Source organism: Tribolium madens, unplaced genomic scaffold (assembly GCF_015345945.1).
Source record: "Tribolium madens isolate multiple individuals breed KSU strain unplaced genomic scaffold, Tmad_KSU_1.1 Scaffold_97;HRSCAF=244;Tcas5.2_LG3a, whole genome shotgun sequence".
NCBI lineage: Eukaryota > Metazoa > Arthropoda > Insecta > Coleoptera > Tenebrionidae > Tribolium > Tribolium madens.
The window spans coordinates 6,782,946-6,800,431 of record NW_025401069.1 but is presented as its reverse complement, the minus strand read 5'-3'; the positions used below and the strand labels follow the sequence as shown (position 1 = coordinate 6,800,431).

Sequence of the window (17,486 nt, the reverse complement as noted above, 5' to 3'; positions counted from 1 at the left end):
CGTCGGTTATTTAAGGAAAAGTCTTTTATTTGTCCTCAACTCGTAATCCACTATACAGGGTGCGCCAGAACTCGCGCCCCAGAGATAAGGAAAGGAAAGAAGATAAGGTGCCAGGAACATGGAAAAAATGTTAAAAAAAAATATCTTTAAAAATTTCGAAGTTGTGAGGGTTTAAAGTTTGCACTTTGACTCTATTCATTTCTGTTGGAAAAATAATTTTCCAAGTTTTTTTGCTATAGGCTATTAAAAAAGAAAACGAGGAAGCTGTATCCTAAATTGTAACTCTATTCAATGTTACTTGTGGCTTTTATTGATAAAATTTTTGTTCCTTTATTACATAATTGTAAAAAAAACATATACAAGATCATCAGAATTCTTAAATAGATATAAAAAAATGTCAAATGTCAAAAAATAAATGTCAAAATTTTTTGACAGATAGAAACATTTTTTTCATGTTTCTGGTATCTTACCTTACTTGAAAATTTTCTCTGTGGCACGAGTTCTGGCGCACCCTGTATAAATATTTATTATTTATTTATAGTTTTCAAATTTACAAAACTCTTATTTTTATCGACCACAAGGTGATCATCCTCGGGTAAGATTAGGTCTTATTCTTATTCTCACCCGAAGATGTAAAATGACATAAAAAATTCAATTCTAAATTATTAAAAAATGTCAAAAAAAATTAGTTGTGGTTAACGTCCTGCATCATTTATTTGTTTCTATATTAAAAAAATGTGCTTTAAAAAAGACAATAATAGCTTTTTTGCTTCCAAAACCCACAATCTTAAACCTGTTTCTGCTTCAGGGTTCTATAAACAAAAGTCCTTCAGCCCCGAACCTAGTATTGGAACATCCTGTAGATAGCCACACACGATCTTCTCCAATTTTCAGTCGCTACGGAACTGAAAAAGCGAGTTCGAAAAGTTCTCGACGAACATTCGCGAATTGCGCGTTGTTAAACCCAAGTCTTTTGCACAGACATGCTTTATCGGTGGACGAAACCGCCGCTGGAAATTATAGATTAAGTCACGAGTCCCTCCAAGGAAGTGGTAGTCAAGGTTCGCTAGCACTAGATCTCCACCTGGAGTGTCCTGTCACATTGCGAATTCACGATAAACGCAGAAATCCTCTGATACGGCAGAGACGAGTTGATGAAGATGAGCGTCAGGGTTACGACGATAGTTCTCGAAGGAGCTCCCATTCGTGTTCGCCCAGAATCCCAATGCACATAAAAGATATAAAAAGTGGTAAGTTTTTCGCAGCAAAGTGTTCATAAATGTTGTAGAAGTGAAATTAGGTGGGAGTGGTGGCTCGTCTCATCAGCTGCCAGTTCATGTCCCCTACACGATTTCCCGTCGACGAAGCTCCAACGCGTCGGATTCCACACATCGATCCAGGGCCAAAAGAAGGGAATATCCCCATTCGCGCGGAAAATTAGAAAGAGCAATAAGTTCAGATTCAAGACTGATGGGCGCCATCCCGAGAACTCATCGACATTACTCTCCCACTCAAGGTTCGTCAATTGAACAGGAACCGGGAGGGTCTTGCTCTGACACTGACATTCGTAAAGCTCATGTTGTTCACTTTTGTCACTAAATCTTTAGGAAAATCTTATCGTAATTAAGCTATTATCTGAATACGAAGACTTAAAATACGTACCGCAGAGTTTAAGAAAATTATACGAATCACAGTTGTTCATTCTTGAATTTACTCTAATATATTTTTTATAATAGAACAAAATATTTCGAGCACGCATGACTGAATAAATCAAATAAGTAAATAGAAGTTAAATTAAAATTGTCGTTTTTCATTAACATAAAGCCGTCCGCGGGCAGTTGCGGTCTGAAAAATGTATAGACAATAAAATATCTCAAATACGAGTATATACATAGTGTTGGTTTAGTAGCAAATTCAGTTTTACTTATCCTAGGCAATCCAGGCAATTTACCGTTTAATTTTAAACGAAAAAATTTGTACCTAAAAATTCTAAAGCTTACGAATAATAAAAATGTGACAACCTTGATCTATGCTATGCCTAATCTAAATAATAATTAAACAACTATACATTTTTGAATTAACAAAAATACAATTTTTTATACAAAGTAAATCGAATAAAACGATTTTACTAACGTGATAAACTTTAAAAACAACTAGTAATACATTCATCATTTATAACTTGATGCATAAAAGTTAATAAATTATCCTTGTCCTTGAAAAGAAGGTCGTTCATAAATTGAGAAATTGATGTATTATCACAAATTAATTATAAAATTGACAATTAACATTCCACCAATGATGTCTAAAAAATATGATTAAATAAAATCTAATAAATTGTGGAACATTGTGTGTTAGGTGTATTTAAAGTTGGGTTTACACAGAGTAAAAAATTATAAAATATCTTCAAAAATTTATAAACAAGATAACCAAACATAGCCAAACATTTTCCCTAATACAGAAACCTTTTTTTTAATTTGCATTGTAATTTATCAACACTATTTTAAGTATTCCTCATGTTTGTATTAAAATAAAAAAGTTTTATACAGGGTGTTTCACACAACTTTACGGGACTTGCGCCTAATGTACGCACCCAAATATACAAAAGTCACAAAACACTGGATAAAAAAATACACATTTAATTATTTAATTTTTGGAAACCCATGACAGTAGTTGTCAAACTAATTACTGTTTCATTAATAGTCATAAACTGTCGTTTTTCAGAAACAATTATCATTTGTTCTATCAAGAGACGACATGAGTTTATCTAAAAATGTTGTAATTTTTGAAAGGGTGAACAAACTAGAGAAGATTATCCAATTTTTCAAAATTTGTAATCGAGTTCGTATCGGAATATGTATTATTGATTGCATCTTACAGGCGCAGGCCTCGTAAAATTATGTGAAACACCCATTATGTAGTGGTTAATGGTGGTTAGTAGGATTTTTTATTGGTAAAACTTGACACATTTAAAAAATGCGCACCGAAAACAAAACATTGAGTAAATTTATTGTTAAATATTAATTTATTGTTTTTTGAAATGATTCCTCTGTAAGGTGATAATTTATATTGTGTTTGTGAATGATTTTTAGTGCATTCTTTATGAAACAAAAATCCAAAGTAAATTCTCTCGTCACCCTACATAATCCCAAAACTCGCAAGCAATATGCGTGCCTCTAATTACGACTTAATTACCTAATTACAGCAAAACTCGTAAAACAATCACATTATCACATTTTTGAAAAGAATAAAACTTTTATGCGAAACTATTTAAATAATTTTAAATGCTTCCCAAAAAATGTTTCCTAGTCCATACACTTTTGACATACATAAAGTTCTTACACCTTATCTCAGAAAATTTAACCTGTGGCCCCACTAAAACCTACCTAACACTCAATCGACAGGATATACCTAATCTACAAAAGATATTTTTAAGTAATGTAAATGATGTTTAAACACAGCAAAAAATAGTTATTTATTATACAAGACGATAAAGAAACTGTTTATCTACGAGTGAAAATGTTAAGTTTACGAGTGACGAAGTCACGAGTTTATTTTGTACTCACCTACTAGAATTTCTAAATTTTTAAATTTAGAATTTTTAAAAATTACTTTATTTCACTAGACGATAAAAGACTACTTTATCTACTGAAATTAGTTGATAAAAGCACCCTTTAACATTGAGTGCAAAATAAACTTTATTACAAATTGTCTACTTATCCAACCATAAAACACTTTATTCTTGTTCAATTTCAAGTTCATAATCAAAATATAAAAATTATAGTTTTTAGAAAAATCAATAATGCAATTTTATCCCGTCTTGGCTAATGTATCCAGTCATTATTGAATATGTGATTAATGTTAATAGCAAAAAACAATTTATAATTATTTAAAATATGTTTCTATAACACTGTATGTTAGAAGCAACATTAGTTTTGCAAAACATTACACAAAAGTGCACCTTGCAGTTGGCAATATTTGCAGCACAAAAAATTGTCATATGTAATGTCTTTTTTAGCTAAATAACTATAATAAGATGGATGTGGATAGATTTGTGTGTATTTAAAAAATCTTTAAAGCATAAAAACTCAGTTAAAAGTTGATAAACAAATGGTAGGTGGAACAAGACAAGAAATATAGGTATCTACAAGTGATTTCAAAAAAATATTAAACATCCTGTAAGAACAGAATTAAACTCTTTGATTATAAAACGTTTGTTACAACTTAACAGCATTATCAAAAAAATTCTATGTAAAAATGTTAGGGAAACCGACTTTCTGACTTGCTTTGACTACATTTTTTGTTTTGTTTTTCCAATCACTATCAAATCTAAACCTACTTTTATGTAAACTCAAGTTATGTAACAAAATTAAAATTAACATAAAAAATTAAACTAGATTTTGCATTTGACATAGTGTCGTCTCTCCCATAAGAGCATAATAAGGCATGCTTTTTAATGCCAAGAAAGGCCCCGTCTTAAATGCCTAATTTTATCGGCACTAAAAGTGTACCATATCAATATTTTCTGTAATATTTAAATCAGAATTTGATACATTATAATGTTACATTGTTGTTATCAACAAATTCTAATAGTTGTTAACTCAATATCACTTGAAATAGCTACGTGCATATTCGGTAAATAGCAGAACGTAAATAAATATCTGCACTCTAAATTAAGGTGCCGTAAAATATTTTTATATGTGTATATTTAAGTATGTCTTGTAAATTTTGTATGTTAAAAGTAGATAATAAATGTCGTTTGTAAAGTTTTTTTTTATCCCGACGCATCCGCCAAAATACCACCACAACTGTCCCTGTTGTTATAAATCTGTAGACTTATCTCTTTTCAAAAATAGACTACTATAAGAAACTTAGACGACTCAATAAATAAGTTCCCAGTCGTTTAAAAATGAAAAGTTTGTTGACCCAAATAATTCCGTCTATTTATTATTGATTCCAAGTCTTCCCAATGTATTTATAAACAAACAGACTTTGTTCAAGTGTCTGTCACTTTCAATAACATTGCAGCCGACCACTTGTTATATATTCGCGTTCAATAATATTTCAAATTCGATTGCCTGAATGCGTGGGTGTTTTCACAGAACTCTACGGCAAGGGTGCCAGACGTAATGACCGGTGGTCAGTTTTACCGACCCGGTCGTTACAAACAGTAGTAAAATGGGTTGTGCAAGTAGCAGTCCACTTGTGGAAAGTGGAAAGAACTTTGTGGAAACTGCCAAAAATCAAGCCGGTGAAGTTGTGAACAAAGGAGAAAAGACATTGCAAGGTAGTAAAAGTTTTTAATTTAATTTCTTTATTTGTGTTATTACAAACATTATCTAGACGATAAATCAATGACTGAATTGATTTTAATGAAGAATGAAGTAAAATTCATTTGTCACTTCAGTGAATTATTTTGTAGTAAAATCAATTCAATGTAAAAGAATTTCAAATAAAAATAACTTAATCAAAACTTATCAATAATAGTTTGCTTTGTAAATATTTGATGCATTTCTATCTATACAGAGTGCGCCAGAACTCTGCGCCCCAGAGAAAAATACCATATAAAGTAAGATACCAGGAACATGAAAAAAATGTTAAAAAAATATCTATAAAAATTTCGAGGTTATGAGAGTTTAAATTTTGCACTTTGACTCTATTTATTTCTGTTGGAGAAATAATTTTCCAAATTTTTTTTACTACAGGCTATTATAAGAGGAAACAAGGAAGCTCTATCCTAAATTGTAACTCTGTTCAATGTTATTTGTGGCTTTTATTGGCAAAATTTTTGTACCTTTACTAAATAATTGTAAAAAAACATATACAAGATCATAAGTATCATTAAATAGACATAAAAAATGTCATCTGTCAAAAAATAAATGTTTAAATTTTTCCATGTTTCTGGTATCTTATCTTACTTGAAATTTTTCGCTGGGTCGCGAATTCTGACACACCCTAAATTTCTTTATTTGTGTTATTACAAACAATATCTAGACGATAAATCAATGACTGAATTGATATTAATGAAGAATGAAGTAAAATTCATTATCACTTCAGTGAATTATTAGTAAAATCAATGTAAAAGAATTTCAAATAAAAATAATTTAATCAAAACTTATCAATAATTGTTTACTTGTGTGATACATTTATATCTATACAAAATTCAAAAAACTATAATAATTGTGTTCACACCTTATTTTACCAGTTTATTTATTCTAGAAATTGTTGACATACCTAATTTTAATAAAAAGATCTAAACAATTCGTACTCGTAATTCTACTAAATAATCAATTTATTGCCTAAGACCTTTAACAAAGATTTCCATATGCAAATATTTATCTACTTGCTAAAGTTTAAATGTTTAATAAGTATTCAATTTCAATTTCAAATTTGTATTCACTATCATTTCTGAATTATCTAAAAAGCGCATAATAAAATAAATTATACAAGTATAGTTCGTTTTTTTTTTTAAATAATGTCAAAGTATTAAGTAGGTAGAAGCGCTATAGTATAGTGAACTTCACACATTAAAATTGTTAGTAATTTGTTTCTCAATGATTGATATTTGAATATGTCGCATGTTACACGTAACGGTATTTTCGACAATACCTCCGAGGACGATACTCATTTTTTGTTTTAAAAAATTGTAAAAACACGTGTTATTTCAACTGCAAATACAAACCAGAGGACTAGTGCGCGTTGTGATTGGCTGATTGCTAGTGTAAGCTTATCGTCCAATAGTGTCGAGACTTCTTATATCGCGTAAGCTCTGTTTGAAATCGTGTATAATTGTCGAACCTTTACAATTTTTTTTTCTGCTATTTTAAAGAAAATTTTGAACAAAATAAAAATACGGGTAATTCAGACATCAATTCAGACTTCAATTATGCAATAGAAAATAAATAAATAGACTAACTTATTAAAAGCCCTCTTCAAAGCGCGGTCAGATTTTAAACATTCCTTCGACATTTCCAGTTTATTTTATTTGTTAGTTTTCATTTCTGTAGCCTACTCCTCATAAATCAATACTAAAATAATTGCAAGTAAAAAATGACCTTCGCGATACTATAAATTTTTGTTGACAGTGACAAATCTAATGAAAATGTTTTTGAATTCTAAATTTTTGATTATTATCTTCTTAATAAATGCAAATTTTTAAATTTTTTTAATACCAATAAAAGAATGTTATATTTCGTGAGAAATTTTTACAACGTATAACTTTATTTGATTGCTTAACGAAAGATCTTACGAATTATGTACTTACATTGCATTGTATAAAAGAAAACACCGAACTTACATACATATTTCAAAAATGTAACAGTGTGACTTAAGCTGTTTTCAAATTATTAATTAAAAAAGTAGAAAGGTAAAACTTCCTTGCTTAGAAAGTACGTACTTAGTTACTTACCTATAAACAATCATGCAAATTTTTACCTTATTAGTTTGCTTTCATCATTCTCCCCATCCCATTAGCTCAATATTTAGTTGCATGTAAAATCGACCTTCGAGATACTCAATAAATTATTTTGTTGCTAAATGAAATTGAGTTTTAATTTGAAAAAAAAACAATCTAAACACTAAACTAATTTGGCTTTTAAACATTAAAGTTTATAAAAAAAACTCTATAAAAAGCATATTTTGTGATTTCTCAAAAAACCAAAGGTCAAGTGTCAATGCTTTGATATCTACACTTTTTCTTCATTATTCTCTCTTGACAGCCAAAAATGTATCGCGTGTTGTCGGTAGGTATTGACCATTGTAAAATTTGCGTGACCACAGATTAATCATTAAAAAAATTAATGTGGTGCACGGCTTTCACAATTCCTTTACTATTTTTAACAGATTAAAAAACGAAAATAGGTTAATTAAATTTTATGAGCAGCCTTGCTGATTTTATTTAAACCCGATAAAGTCAACCAAAATATAGATGGATAAAAAATATTGAAATGAAAAGTAACGCCACGTGACATGGTTTCTGAGAATTTTCATTTAAAAATATAAAAAACATTTATGTATTTATGTGCAAATTTGAAACATAGAAAAATTAAACTCGTATGTTATTGAAAATATTTAATACATAATCCTACATCATAATATACAAATCTCCAAAATACCTGTATTGATTGTTAACTTTTATTCGTACAGTGTACAGAAAATGATACCAATTATACTCATTAATAAACATTTTAGATTTTGCAATAACGAGTAAGGCGCTATATGAACTAATTTAGAACCTGTTTCATAATCGAATTATAAAGAAGCTTTAAATTAAATGTTGTTTAGATATTGTTAACTAATGATTCAGGCTGTGAAATTTTTGTCAACAAGTCCGTAGTAAACAGCACATTCTAAACAACACTTAATTGAATGCTTCTTTAAATCCAATTATACAACTGGGTATTAAATAATTTGGGATAAGAGATCACCATTAAAATTAATACATTCCCAATCACATTAAACATTTACTGAATTTAAAATTCAAACAGAACATTAAATAATCTAATTACAGGTTTTTAATCTATTGAGATGTTTGAATGCTATATGTCGTTCATAATTAGACTTTTGTGGAGTTTTATAAGAGCAATAGTCGCACGAATAATCTTGACCTAAATTTTGTTTTAACTTGGCTTTTCTTTTTATATCTTCTAAAATCTCGTTTTTCATTTCTGGAAGGACATGCCGTAAAGTAACATGTTGAGTTAAGTAAGATTTAATTTTAGCCTTATAGTCACATTTTTCACACTTAAATTCTACATCTGTTGAACAGCTATGTTTCGTAGTAATATGAAATTGTAAATGTTGTTTTTGTTTAGCTTTATATTCACACTGCCTGCAATGAAACCACTGTATTTGCTTTGATAAATTTTTACCCTCCTGTATGTCAGTGTGTCTGCTAATCATATGTGACTTTAGAAGAGCCTTTGTTTTTGATTTAAAGGAACAATAGTTACAATTATGCCATTTTATATCTTCCGGAGAGGTATGTTTGTAGTAAATGTGACGGTTCAAATAACTTTTGTATCTAGTCTTAAAATCACAAGATGTACAATGAAATACATCTTTACTACCATGCATGACTCTAACATGATCACTTAAGCGTTTTTTGAGCTTTGCCTTATAGTCGCATTGATCACATTTAATCCACTGTATATCCCTTGAGTCAGTATGTGCAGTAGTCATATGATTATTGAGAAGTGACTTATGCTTTGATTTAAATGTGCAATGCTCACATTTAAACCATGCAATGTTTTCCACACGAGTGTGTTTATTCATAATATGCATCTTCAAACTGCACTTAAACTTACTTTCAAATTCACAATAATCACATTTAAATGGTCTTAGTTCTTTCCCCTCTTTGAAAACAGTGCCAGACTTCTGCTTATGTATCCTGCTTATATGAATATGTAAAGAATTCTGATCTTTCATTTTTATTCCACAGCACTTACATTTCCACCATTTTATATCTTCCGAAGCACTATGTTGGGCATAAACATGACACGTTAATGCCTGTTTACGTTTCGCTCTATATTCACATTTGTCACATTCAAACCACTGGATTTGGTCTGAAGTAGTATGTCGTAAATAAACGTGTGATTTTACAGAACTTTTAGTCTTTGCTTCGTAATCACAATAAGTGCACTTAAGATCACTATTACCACTAGAGTGTTTTGCGGTAATATGTCGAGTTAGTGAAGATTTTTGTTGTGTTTGGAAACTGCACTGGTCACACTTGTATGCTCCAATATTTACATTGGTATGTCTGATGCGAATATGTCGGTTCAGTTTTGATAAGAGTTTTGTCTGAAAAGCACACTCTTCACATTTGTACCACTGTATTTTTTCTATTGCGGTATGTTTGGCATTTATGTGATAAACCAAATCACATCTGCTCCACTTAAAAGCATTACAATAAGTGCAGTGATAATTTTTCTCATTTTCACTTTTGCTACAAATTGCATTTTTATGTTTGATTGCTTGCAATATCGAAAACGTTTCAAACTTGCACACTTTGCAAGTGTAACTTATCAATCCGAAATCTAAAAGCAATCTCAAGTTTTCCTCTACATGTAGATGAAACTTCAGAACGTGATGTTGCAATGCTACTTTAAAATGTGTCTTGTAGTTACAATATTTACATGGATAGTCTTCAATAATCGTATCCGCACAGTTAAATTCCTCTTGAAGAATTATACGATGTTTTACATCGAAATTAAATAAATTACAATGAACGCCATGTTTCAGCCTTTGCAACGTTGAAGAAGCTTCAAAATTACTAGTTTCACAAACGTAATTTGAATTTTTTTTTGAACTGTTGACTACACAAAGATATTGAGGATCCTTTGAGTACTGTTCTGGACAATGATCATCGCCACTGCTCTTTGAGCCATAAGGAGACATACAGAAAGTTTTTGTTTGTGCTTTGGTGTCGCAACTCATAAGATTTTCTTCATTCTTCATTGCTTTAAATTAATCAACTCTACATTAATTTACTATTATAATGTATAAAATAAGGACACATTGGGACATATGTATATTAAAACAGAAAACCAACTTTAAACTATGATAAAAATCACACGTAATACACAAATGATGCAAGTAAGACAACATTAAAGAATTATACAGGTGTACCCAAATTCCTGAAACATCTTTATGATATCGTAAGTTTAAATAAAAACTTAGTCAACTTTAACAGCATCGTGACCACATTATAGTTTTTAGTTTTTTTTATAAAACAACGCAAAGCTAATATAAATAAAGAGTTAGTGTTACTTAATATAATTTTAATCTAGTTCAAGACGAATACAAAAATGTTGCATAATAAAAAAAAGTTGCTCAGAAAATACACACCTATAATAATTATAACAAAAATTTCCAATTTTTTGAAATGCTTGAAAATAACTTGTCTTAGCCTTGTTCTAAGAAGCCACTTTATGTCTACTGAATCGGCATTTTTTCCATACTATAAAGACTAAAATTAAAACAAACCTTGAAAACAACAATATGTCAATAAAATTTGAATTGCTGAAGTAATTGTAGTAAAGATAGCTTCGTTTAATGCAAACAAAAGTTCTAGCAAGACAAACGCCCCAATGTGCCCACATAACACTAATAAAAAGCTTACCAAAAAAAAAAAACAGAAGCCAGCATACAAAAGATAAAATTGTTCACATTTTGTACTCGTAGTAATGCATATTTGCTTATTTTTGTGCCTTGCACTAATATAAAACTTCTTTGGTTAAATTATTGCACAATTTACTTTATTTTGTTTTGATTATTTTGACATATGACATGTCTCGGGTCTCCGTTGTCGACTGAATTCTCTTGCGTATCAAATCTTATTGTAGTGAAAAGTTGTTCGAGCTTTTATTCACAATATTGAATTACACTTTTTTTTAAAATATAAGAACTATTATTACCATTTAATCATGATATGATATTTTTGTTATGTTTCACTTATTAATTTAATATGTCATAAATTTGACATTGGGATCGAGAGGTTATTATGTCATAAAATTACAGTAGACCAACTAAGCGTATATCCATGGCTCTAGGAAGTGTTCTAACAAGATCAAAAAAAAGTCAAATACCAATTGTTCTTTTAATAGTAAAAGTTCAAAATCCAACTCAATAATTAGTGGCACAAAATCCTATCGTAGACACAATTTTTTTGTATATATTTTTCGCAAAGAAATAAGAAACATCACTTTCAAATATTTATTCACATACAACTTACTAACGATCGATAATGATCGAGATAATAATTATTGATTAATGAGTTAATGATCATCATAATAATAGAAAAACAAAAGATTTTATACAAACATGTCTAAATTTTTTTAACAGAAAATTTGTCTGAACTGATAAATAATAATATAAATAATAATTAAAAAAATATAAAAAGCAAAATTTTAATATTTATTATCATTACTGATTTTGTAAATATAGTCCTTACCTAATAAACATTAGGTATTTCATTTAAGCAAGTCTGGAGTTCGTGTATAATAAATAATAATAATAGAAACGCACAAAACACAAATTACAATTTATATCACCCTTATTGAGCCAATGAGCTATTTTTTATCCATTGTGTTTTCTTCAGTAAAGCCAAATAAGTCCTAAATTAGCTTCGCTCCCTCGAAATTATTTACAAAATTATATACACCCTAATGATAACCAAGCACCTTTTTTTCGTAAAAATAAAATAACTAATAACAATTTTTGATGATTTCTTTAGATGTTGGAGACACGGTAAAAGAGAAAATAAGCACCGAAATGGAGCACGTGAAAGAAGCAATGCAGTCTGCGATGAATACTGCTGAAAACAGCCTGGGCTCAGTAATGGGAAAAGCGAGCAACAACATAAATTCGGCAACTGAAGAAGTAAAGGACGTTGTGAATAACATGGAAGACGACGCTGAAGAAGCACTACATGTAGCATCAGATTCAGCTGCGGAAGCGGTTTCTGAAGCTGAAACCGTTCTAGCGTCAGAAGCTGAAAACGCGAAAGAGATGTTATCGTCGACAGCAAGAGATGCGTTTGACAAATTTGATTCCAGTGAGAAAACAATAGAAAAAAAGTTGGATGAAATGCAAGAGAAAGTCGAAGATGGATTAGAGATAGAAGACATGGAGCACCATTTTGATATGTTAGGAGAAGGTGTAAAAAATGTAGAAAAAAAAGTTGAAGAAATTGTAGCAAAGTTGCCCACTCCTGCAACATCGCCAGTCAAGGAACCACAGAAGGAGGAGTAAGTGGTCTGATGTGAGTGTTAATCAAAATCGTGCTGGATTTGATCTAAACAAAGTGATGATTGGTCTTAGAGTGAATAGCTCGAGCATTATACAAAGATATTGTAAATAGAGGTAGCTTTTTGGATTCTTAGCTGAAATTTTCTATTTTACATTACATAAAATTTGGAAAATAAATCGTATTAAAGACAGGAATGCATCTCTTTTATTTTTCCATCAACATTATTGTTTTATTTGTTTTACAACAATTACGCCAAAGTTGGACTATAAATAGGCTCGATTCTAGGTACGATATTAGTTGATTTGCAAATGTATTCAACGCATACAGACAGGTGGTAAAATTGACTTTCTGTTATGGAAATACTGACAGTAAATCGCAACATAAAAAACTAAGTAAGTAGCAATTTATTAGCAAAAGTAGAACAGAATTTGCATATTCGTAGAATTTTCCTTCCTTCGTGTTCTTGCCACTTCTCTAGATTTTCGTGACTGATACAAATTTTCTGCAGATATTTAAACCCAAACCTTTTACATTTGCATGGGAATTGGCGCCGCATAAATTTGACAAAATATTTTTTTAACTCTGGTCAATGCCTTGAGTCTTGGTCATTTCACCTTCAATTCAATGTTTTCTGATTACCTTTATAATCTGAAAATGGAAAATACGGCGTGCTTTATAAAACTATTAGCTTTGTTGCATTTGAAAAAGTTGTAACATTAAGACACTTTCAAATAAATAAAAACTGATAAAATATGAATGTTTTGTGCTTATTTTTCAATAGGTACATTTTCTTTTGGTTGTAATGCAAGTCTAACAAGTCAATTTACTAAATGTTTTTGTAAGACTAATCACTACATCAAATACATAAAAAATACGACGCATTACTTTAGAGAATTTTCATCAGAGAAGTAATAATGGATCTTCAAAGATAACTCTTTGTGAAGTTCAAAAAGTCATCAAGTAAAAAAAAACACCAGAAATAGAAAACAATTGTACATAACTACAAAAACAAAAACGCAAGAAGATATATTCGATAGTAAAAAAAAAATATAAATTAAATAGGCATCGAAATAAAAAAATATTACGAAAATTTTTTGAAACTCTTTCAATGTTTTTTTTTTTTAATTTAGAGTATGCAGGTATACAATAAATAACAGTAAGTATTCGTCGGTAAAACATTAACTAGAATTTACATTTTCTACTTCTTATAAAATAAAATAAGTAAATTACTATTTTTGTATACTATAAAAAAATAAGTCATTTTAAAATTCACTTTCGAAATAAATTTGTTTTTAAGTACAGTGAGCGGCAAAATTTTGGAATAATATTATTGACAAAAATGCTTGAACAGGTCAATTTTCTTTTTTAAAAATACAAAATTCGCAAACTGATTTAAAATTTTACATTTTTTGGTTTTTGAGTATTGACGTCATCGACATTTTTTTAATGAAAACCTTTATTTTTTTTAGCCAATTCGATAGATCTTTTAATTGGTAGCAACACCAAAATATTGAATATTAAAGTTTTCGAAAAAAAAACATCAAAAATGTAAAATAATATCAACAAAAGACAAACATACAATTTTACATCAACCTGAAAATTTTGTGTTTTCTAAAAAGAAAATTGACCTATTCGAGCATTTTTGTCAAAACAAAATATTTTCAGTTTTATAGATTATAAGAAGTCATTCCATATTTTTGCCGCTTTTTGAATATTTCATTTATTAAACTCGTTACTATTCGTTTATTTAGAACCTCAGGACCATAATCTAGTTTACTAGCGACCGCATCTACTAATAAATTATTTAAAGAGTAAAAACTAAATAAATTATTTTTATTTCATATTTTAGACCTTCGCCAACCTGTTGGGAAGCAGCAGCTGATGCTATATTACAACAAAAATCGTTTAGCTCATCTATGGAAATTTATCATATTGAAGATGACAAAGAAAACGTTTCATCGGAAACACTACTAGAATCTAAAGGAGAAGATACAGCAGCCTTAAATGAAGAGAACAAAGAGAATTTAAATATTAATTAAAATGTTATATTTACTAAAAATTAATAATTGCAATTTGCTAACGTTTTTAACTTCGGTAATAAAAAACTGATTGTCTATTGAAAAATTCAAAAGATATTCTGTGATTTTTGTGATTAACTAATTGTGATTACGGACTACTCCTACAAGCTTGCAAATTTTAATTGTTTACCTAAATACAATGTGACAAATATGTATAGAAAATACACATAGGTATATTTTTAAAAATCCAACTAACTGTACTTCCAAAAAATTGTCGCCTATTTATTTTTATTGCATGTTCTCTTTAATTGTAAGAATTTAAGTAGAAATTTAAAGATATTATTATGTGCATGACAAATAATAATAAAGTCTTCTGCACAAAAACTGTCTAATTTAGGATGAGTATAATTTACACACAATGATTCTCCGCACATATTTTTGTGATCAAATGTAATTTTAAATGTAAAAGAGGATACACTTACATTAAACCAATTTATACATTGGCTTAATGTAAATCCCAATCCAATATCGAAAATAATAACATACAAAATAAACGTTTTTTGTAAATGTATAAAGTGTGTATTTCGAAAATGTAATTTACATAAAATTTCGATTTCAATTTGGAATAACGACGTAATAATGAAAAATAATATTATTCATACACTGGGTATTTTTGTGTACACAATCACATATTAATAGAATAAATGTTATTTTAATTTTATATTTGTAGATTTTAGTTTATGTAGTTTCTCGTCGTTTTTAATAGCAACTGAAAATGTAACAAATTTGAAATAGAAATATTTTTACTTAAATGTTCTTTAATTTTTGTGCATAGGTACGAGAGTGGTTTGATGAAGATTTCTTTGGATTTCTTGCTAGTAAAAAAAAACAAAAAAATTAAATAAATCACAAACTTAAGGTAAGTAAAAATTTTCAAATGATTTATAATTCATTTTATCTGAAATGAAAAAACAGAATGGAAAATTTTAAACTGCCGCCATTCAAAAATTATTTTCCAAATTCTAGTGCGACTGCGCAAATTTTATTTCTTATCTCACTCTATTAACGTCAACCTCAACTGCCAATAAGCAATAAAATTCTGTCATTGTGCTAGTACTTCTACGATTTCCGATTCGTCCTTTAAACTCTGAGAAGACATTCATTTTTAGCAAAATTTCCAGTGTTTCCACTTCTGACACATCATTTCTCATCGGCGAAGTCAAAAAAACTCCGATAAATTAAAGAATGGCAGCCCCAATTGTTATTGCCGCAACCGCTAAACACACAGCCACGGTTAGTACATTTCTTCAATGAGAAATTCAATTTTAACGAGAGCACTTGTTTCAGTTAATTTTTTTACACGGTTTAGGGGACACAGGGTAAGTGGAGTAATAACTTACTTAAAACTACATCTTACTATTTTAACAGCCAAGGCTGGGCCAGTGCTATGGCTGCTCTCAGACCACCCCATGTGAAGGTTATTTGCCCCACGGCCCCCACCATGCCAGTGACTCTAAATGCGGGTTTTCGGATGCCTAGCTGGTTTGATTTGAGGACTCTTGATGCCTCAGGACCTGAGGACGAGGAAGGTACAAGTGCAAATTTTAATGATTTTTGTCATTAAATTGTTTGTAGGAATTAAACAGGCCGCAAAGCAGGTGCATTCTATGATAGATAATGAAATTAAGGACGGTATTCCAGCTGATAGGATAGTTGTGGGGGGTTTCTCCCAAGGGGGAGCACTAGCACTTTATTCCGCTCTTGTGTACCCCCAACAATTGGCTGGAGTTGTCTCTCTATCTGGTTGGTTACCTTTGCATAAGAGTTTTCCGAGTTCTATGAAAACTACAAAAGATTTATCTGTAAGTAATGAGTAAAATAAAAACGGTTTGACGCTGTTTTTAGATTTTGCAGTGCCATGGAGATTGCGATCCCGTTGTCCCCTTCAAGTGGGGCCAAATGACCGCATCTGTTCTTAAAACTTTACTTAAAGAACCTGAGTTTAAGTCATACCGAGGACTTATGCATACGTCTTCAGATGAAGAACTGCGGGATATAAAAGACTTTATTGACAAGCATCTTCCTCCACACTAATTATCATGCTATTTATTTATCAATTTCGTTTATTGTATATAATTTATCCATTTGATGGAACATTCCTGTTAATTATCAAAAAACAGTTCTGTTGTAAATAAAAATATCTGTCTTTAGTGTATTAGTTGGAAATGTTTGGACAATTCAATCTATTGTAATTAAACTTTAGGTAATTGCACTTTGTTAGATTTTGTACTCCAAATCTAGAACTTCCACATTGTTCGCATTTTAACTGTTGCGACTATTTAAAGTATTAGGTCGCTGAAAGTTTTCTTGAATAGTTATAAGAAACATTTTATAACTTTTTAATCTTCATGGAGTACAAAATGAGAACTCGAAACCTCCTCTAGATTCTGTTGTAATAACTTTCTGTTTATGGAGAAATAAATATACATGATTTACGTGAAATAATTATGAATATTGTGTAATAACGTAAGGAAATCTACAAAAAATTGTATACCAAACTTCACATAAATACAATATTTAAAAAAACGTTTGAGCATAAATTAGCAACAAAAAGTAAAACATTTATTAATCGCACTTAAATATGAACGATAATGTTCAATTCTCAAGGAAAATGTGGCAAAATAAACTATTTCTAAATGTGTCTACAATAAATCATATAT

The 17,486-nt window shown here is 29.8% G+C and overlaps 4 protein-coding genes across 5 annotated transcripts in view; 3 read left to right on the top strand and 1 right to left on the bottom strand.

Annotated features, from left to right (window-relative positions):
• The window catches only part of LOC123014836, an 8,565-nt gene extending 5,942 nt beyond the window's left edge, over nt 1–2,623 (top strand). Inside the window, exons 5-6 of the mRNA XM_044414119.1 lie at nt 809–1,250; nt 1,289–2,623. Of these exons, the coding sequence (XP_044270054.1) occupies nt 809–1,250; nt 1,289–1,599 (753 nt within the window). The 3' untranslated portion in view covers nt 1,600–2,623. The remainder of the gene's footprint in view (nt 1–808; nt 1,251–1,288) is intronic.
• A 2,425-nt stretch (nt 2,624–5,048) lies between these two features.
• Nucleotides 5,049–15,522, top strand: LOC123014956. 2 transcript variants are annotated; one of them, XM_044414302.1, is made up of 3 exons: nt 5,049–5,284; nt 12,233–12,746; nt 14,598–15,522. In XM_044414302.1, the coding sequence occupies exons 1-3, from the start codon at nt 5,176–5,178 to the stop codon at nt 14,785–14,787; spliced, it is 813 nt and encodes a 270-aa protein (XP_044270237.1). In that variant the 5' UTR covers nt 5,049–5,175; the 3' UTR covers nt 14,788–15,522. The 2 variants fall into 2 exon arrangements, with proteins under 2 accessions (XP_044270237.1, XP_044270238.1); XM_044414303.1 differs by having other exon boundaries at nt 12,233–12,760; nt 14,598–14,723.
• LOC123014955 (zinc finger protein 761-like) lies at nt 8,037–11,435 on the bottom strand. The gene is made up of 2 exons (XM_044414300.1): nt 11,120–11,435; nt 8,037–10,457 (listed from the first exon to the last, which is right to left on the bottom strand). Exon 2 carries the CDS (start codon nt 10,453–10,455, stop codon nt 8,497–8,499), a length of 1,959 nt encoding a protein of 652 aa, XP_044270235.1. The 5' UTR covers nt 10,456–10,457; nt 11,120–11,435; the 3' UTR covers nt 8,037–8,496.
• A 293-nt stretch (nt 15,523–15,815) lies between the features above and the next one.
• On the top strand, nt 15,816–17,451 carry LOC123014369 (acyl-protein thioesterase 1). The gene is made up of 5 exons (XM_044413444.1): nt 15,816–16,059; nt 16,114–16,145; nt 16,195–16,355; nt 16,402–16,628; nt 16,672–17,451. The coding sequence occupies exons 1-5, from the start codon at nt 16,012–16,014 to the stop codon at nt 16,858–16,860; spliced, it is 657 nt and encodes a 218-aa protein (XP_044269379.1). The 5' UTR covers nt 15,816–16,011; the 3' UTR covers nt 16,861–17,451.
• The last annotated feature ends 35 nt before the right edge of the window (nt 17,452–17,486 follow it).

Excerpts from the sequence above, each read along its gene's own strand:
- LOC123014956 (XM_044414302.1), top strand. The coding sequence starts at position 5,176 with ATGGGTTGTGCAAGTAGCAGTCCACTTGTGGAAAGTGGAAAGAACTTT. Across the intron at positions 5,285-12,232 it reads AGGAGAAAAGACATTGCAAG|ATGTTGGAGACACGGTAAAA; the intron begins GTAGTAAAAGTT and ends TGATTTCTTTAG. Across the intron at positions 12,747-14,597 it reads AAGGAACCACAGAAGGAGGA|ACCTTCGCCAACCTGTTGGG; the intron begins GTAAGTGGTCTG and ends TTCATATTTTAG.
- LOC123014955 (XM_044414300.1), bottom strand. The coding sequence starts at position 10,455 with ATGAAGAATGAAGAAAATCTTATGAGTTGCGACACCAAAGCACAAACA.
- LOC123014369 (XM_044413444.1), top strand. The coding sequence starts at position 16,012 with ATGGCAGCCCCAATTGTTATTGCCGCAACCGCTAAACACACAGCCACG. Across the intron at positions 16,356-16,401 it reads AGGACCTGAGGACGAGGAAG|GAATTAAACAGGCCGCAAAG; the intron begins GTACAAGTGCAA and ends AATTGTTTGTAG. Across the intron at positions 16,629-16,671 it reads AAACTACAAAAGATTTATCT|ATTTTGCAGTGCCATGGAGA; the intron begins GTAAGTAATGAG and ends CGCTGTTTTTAG.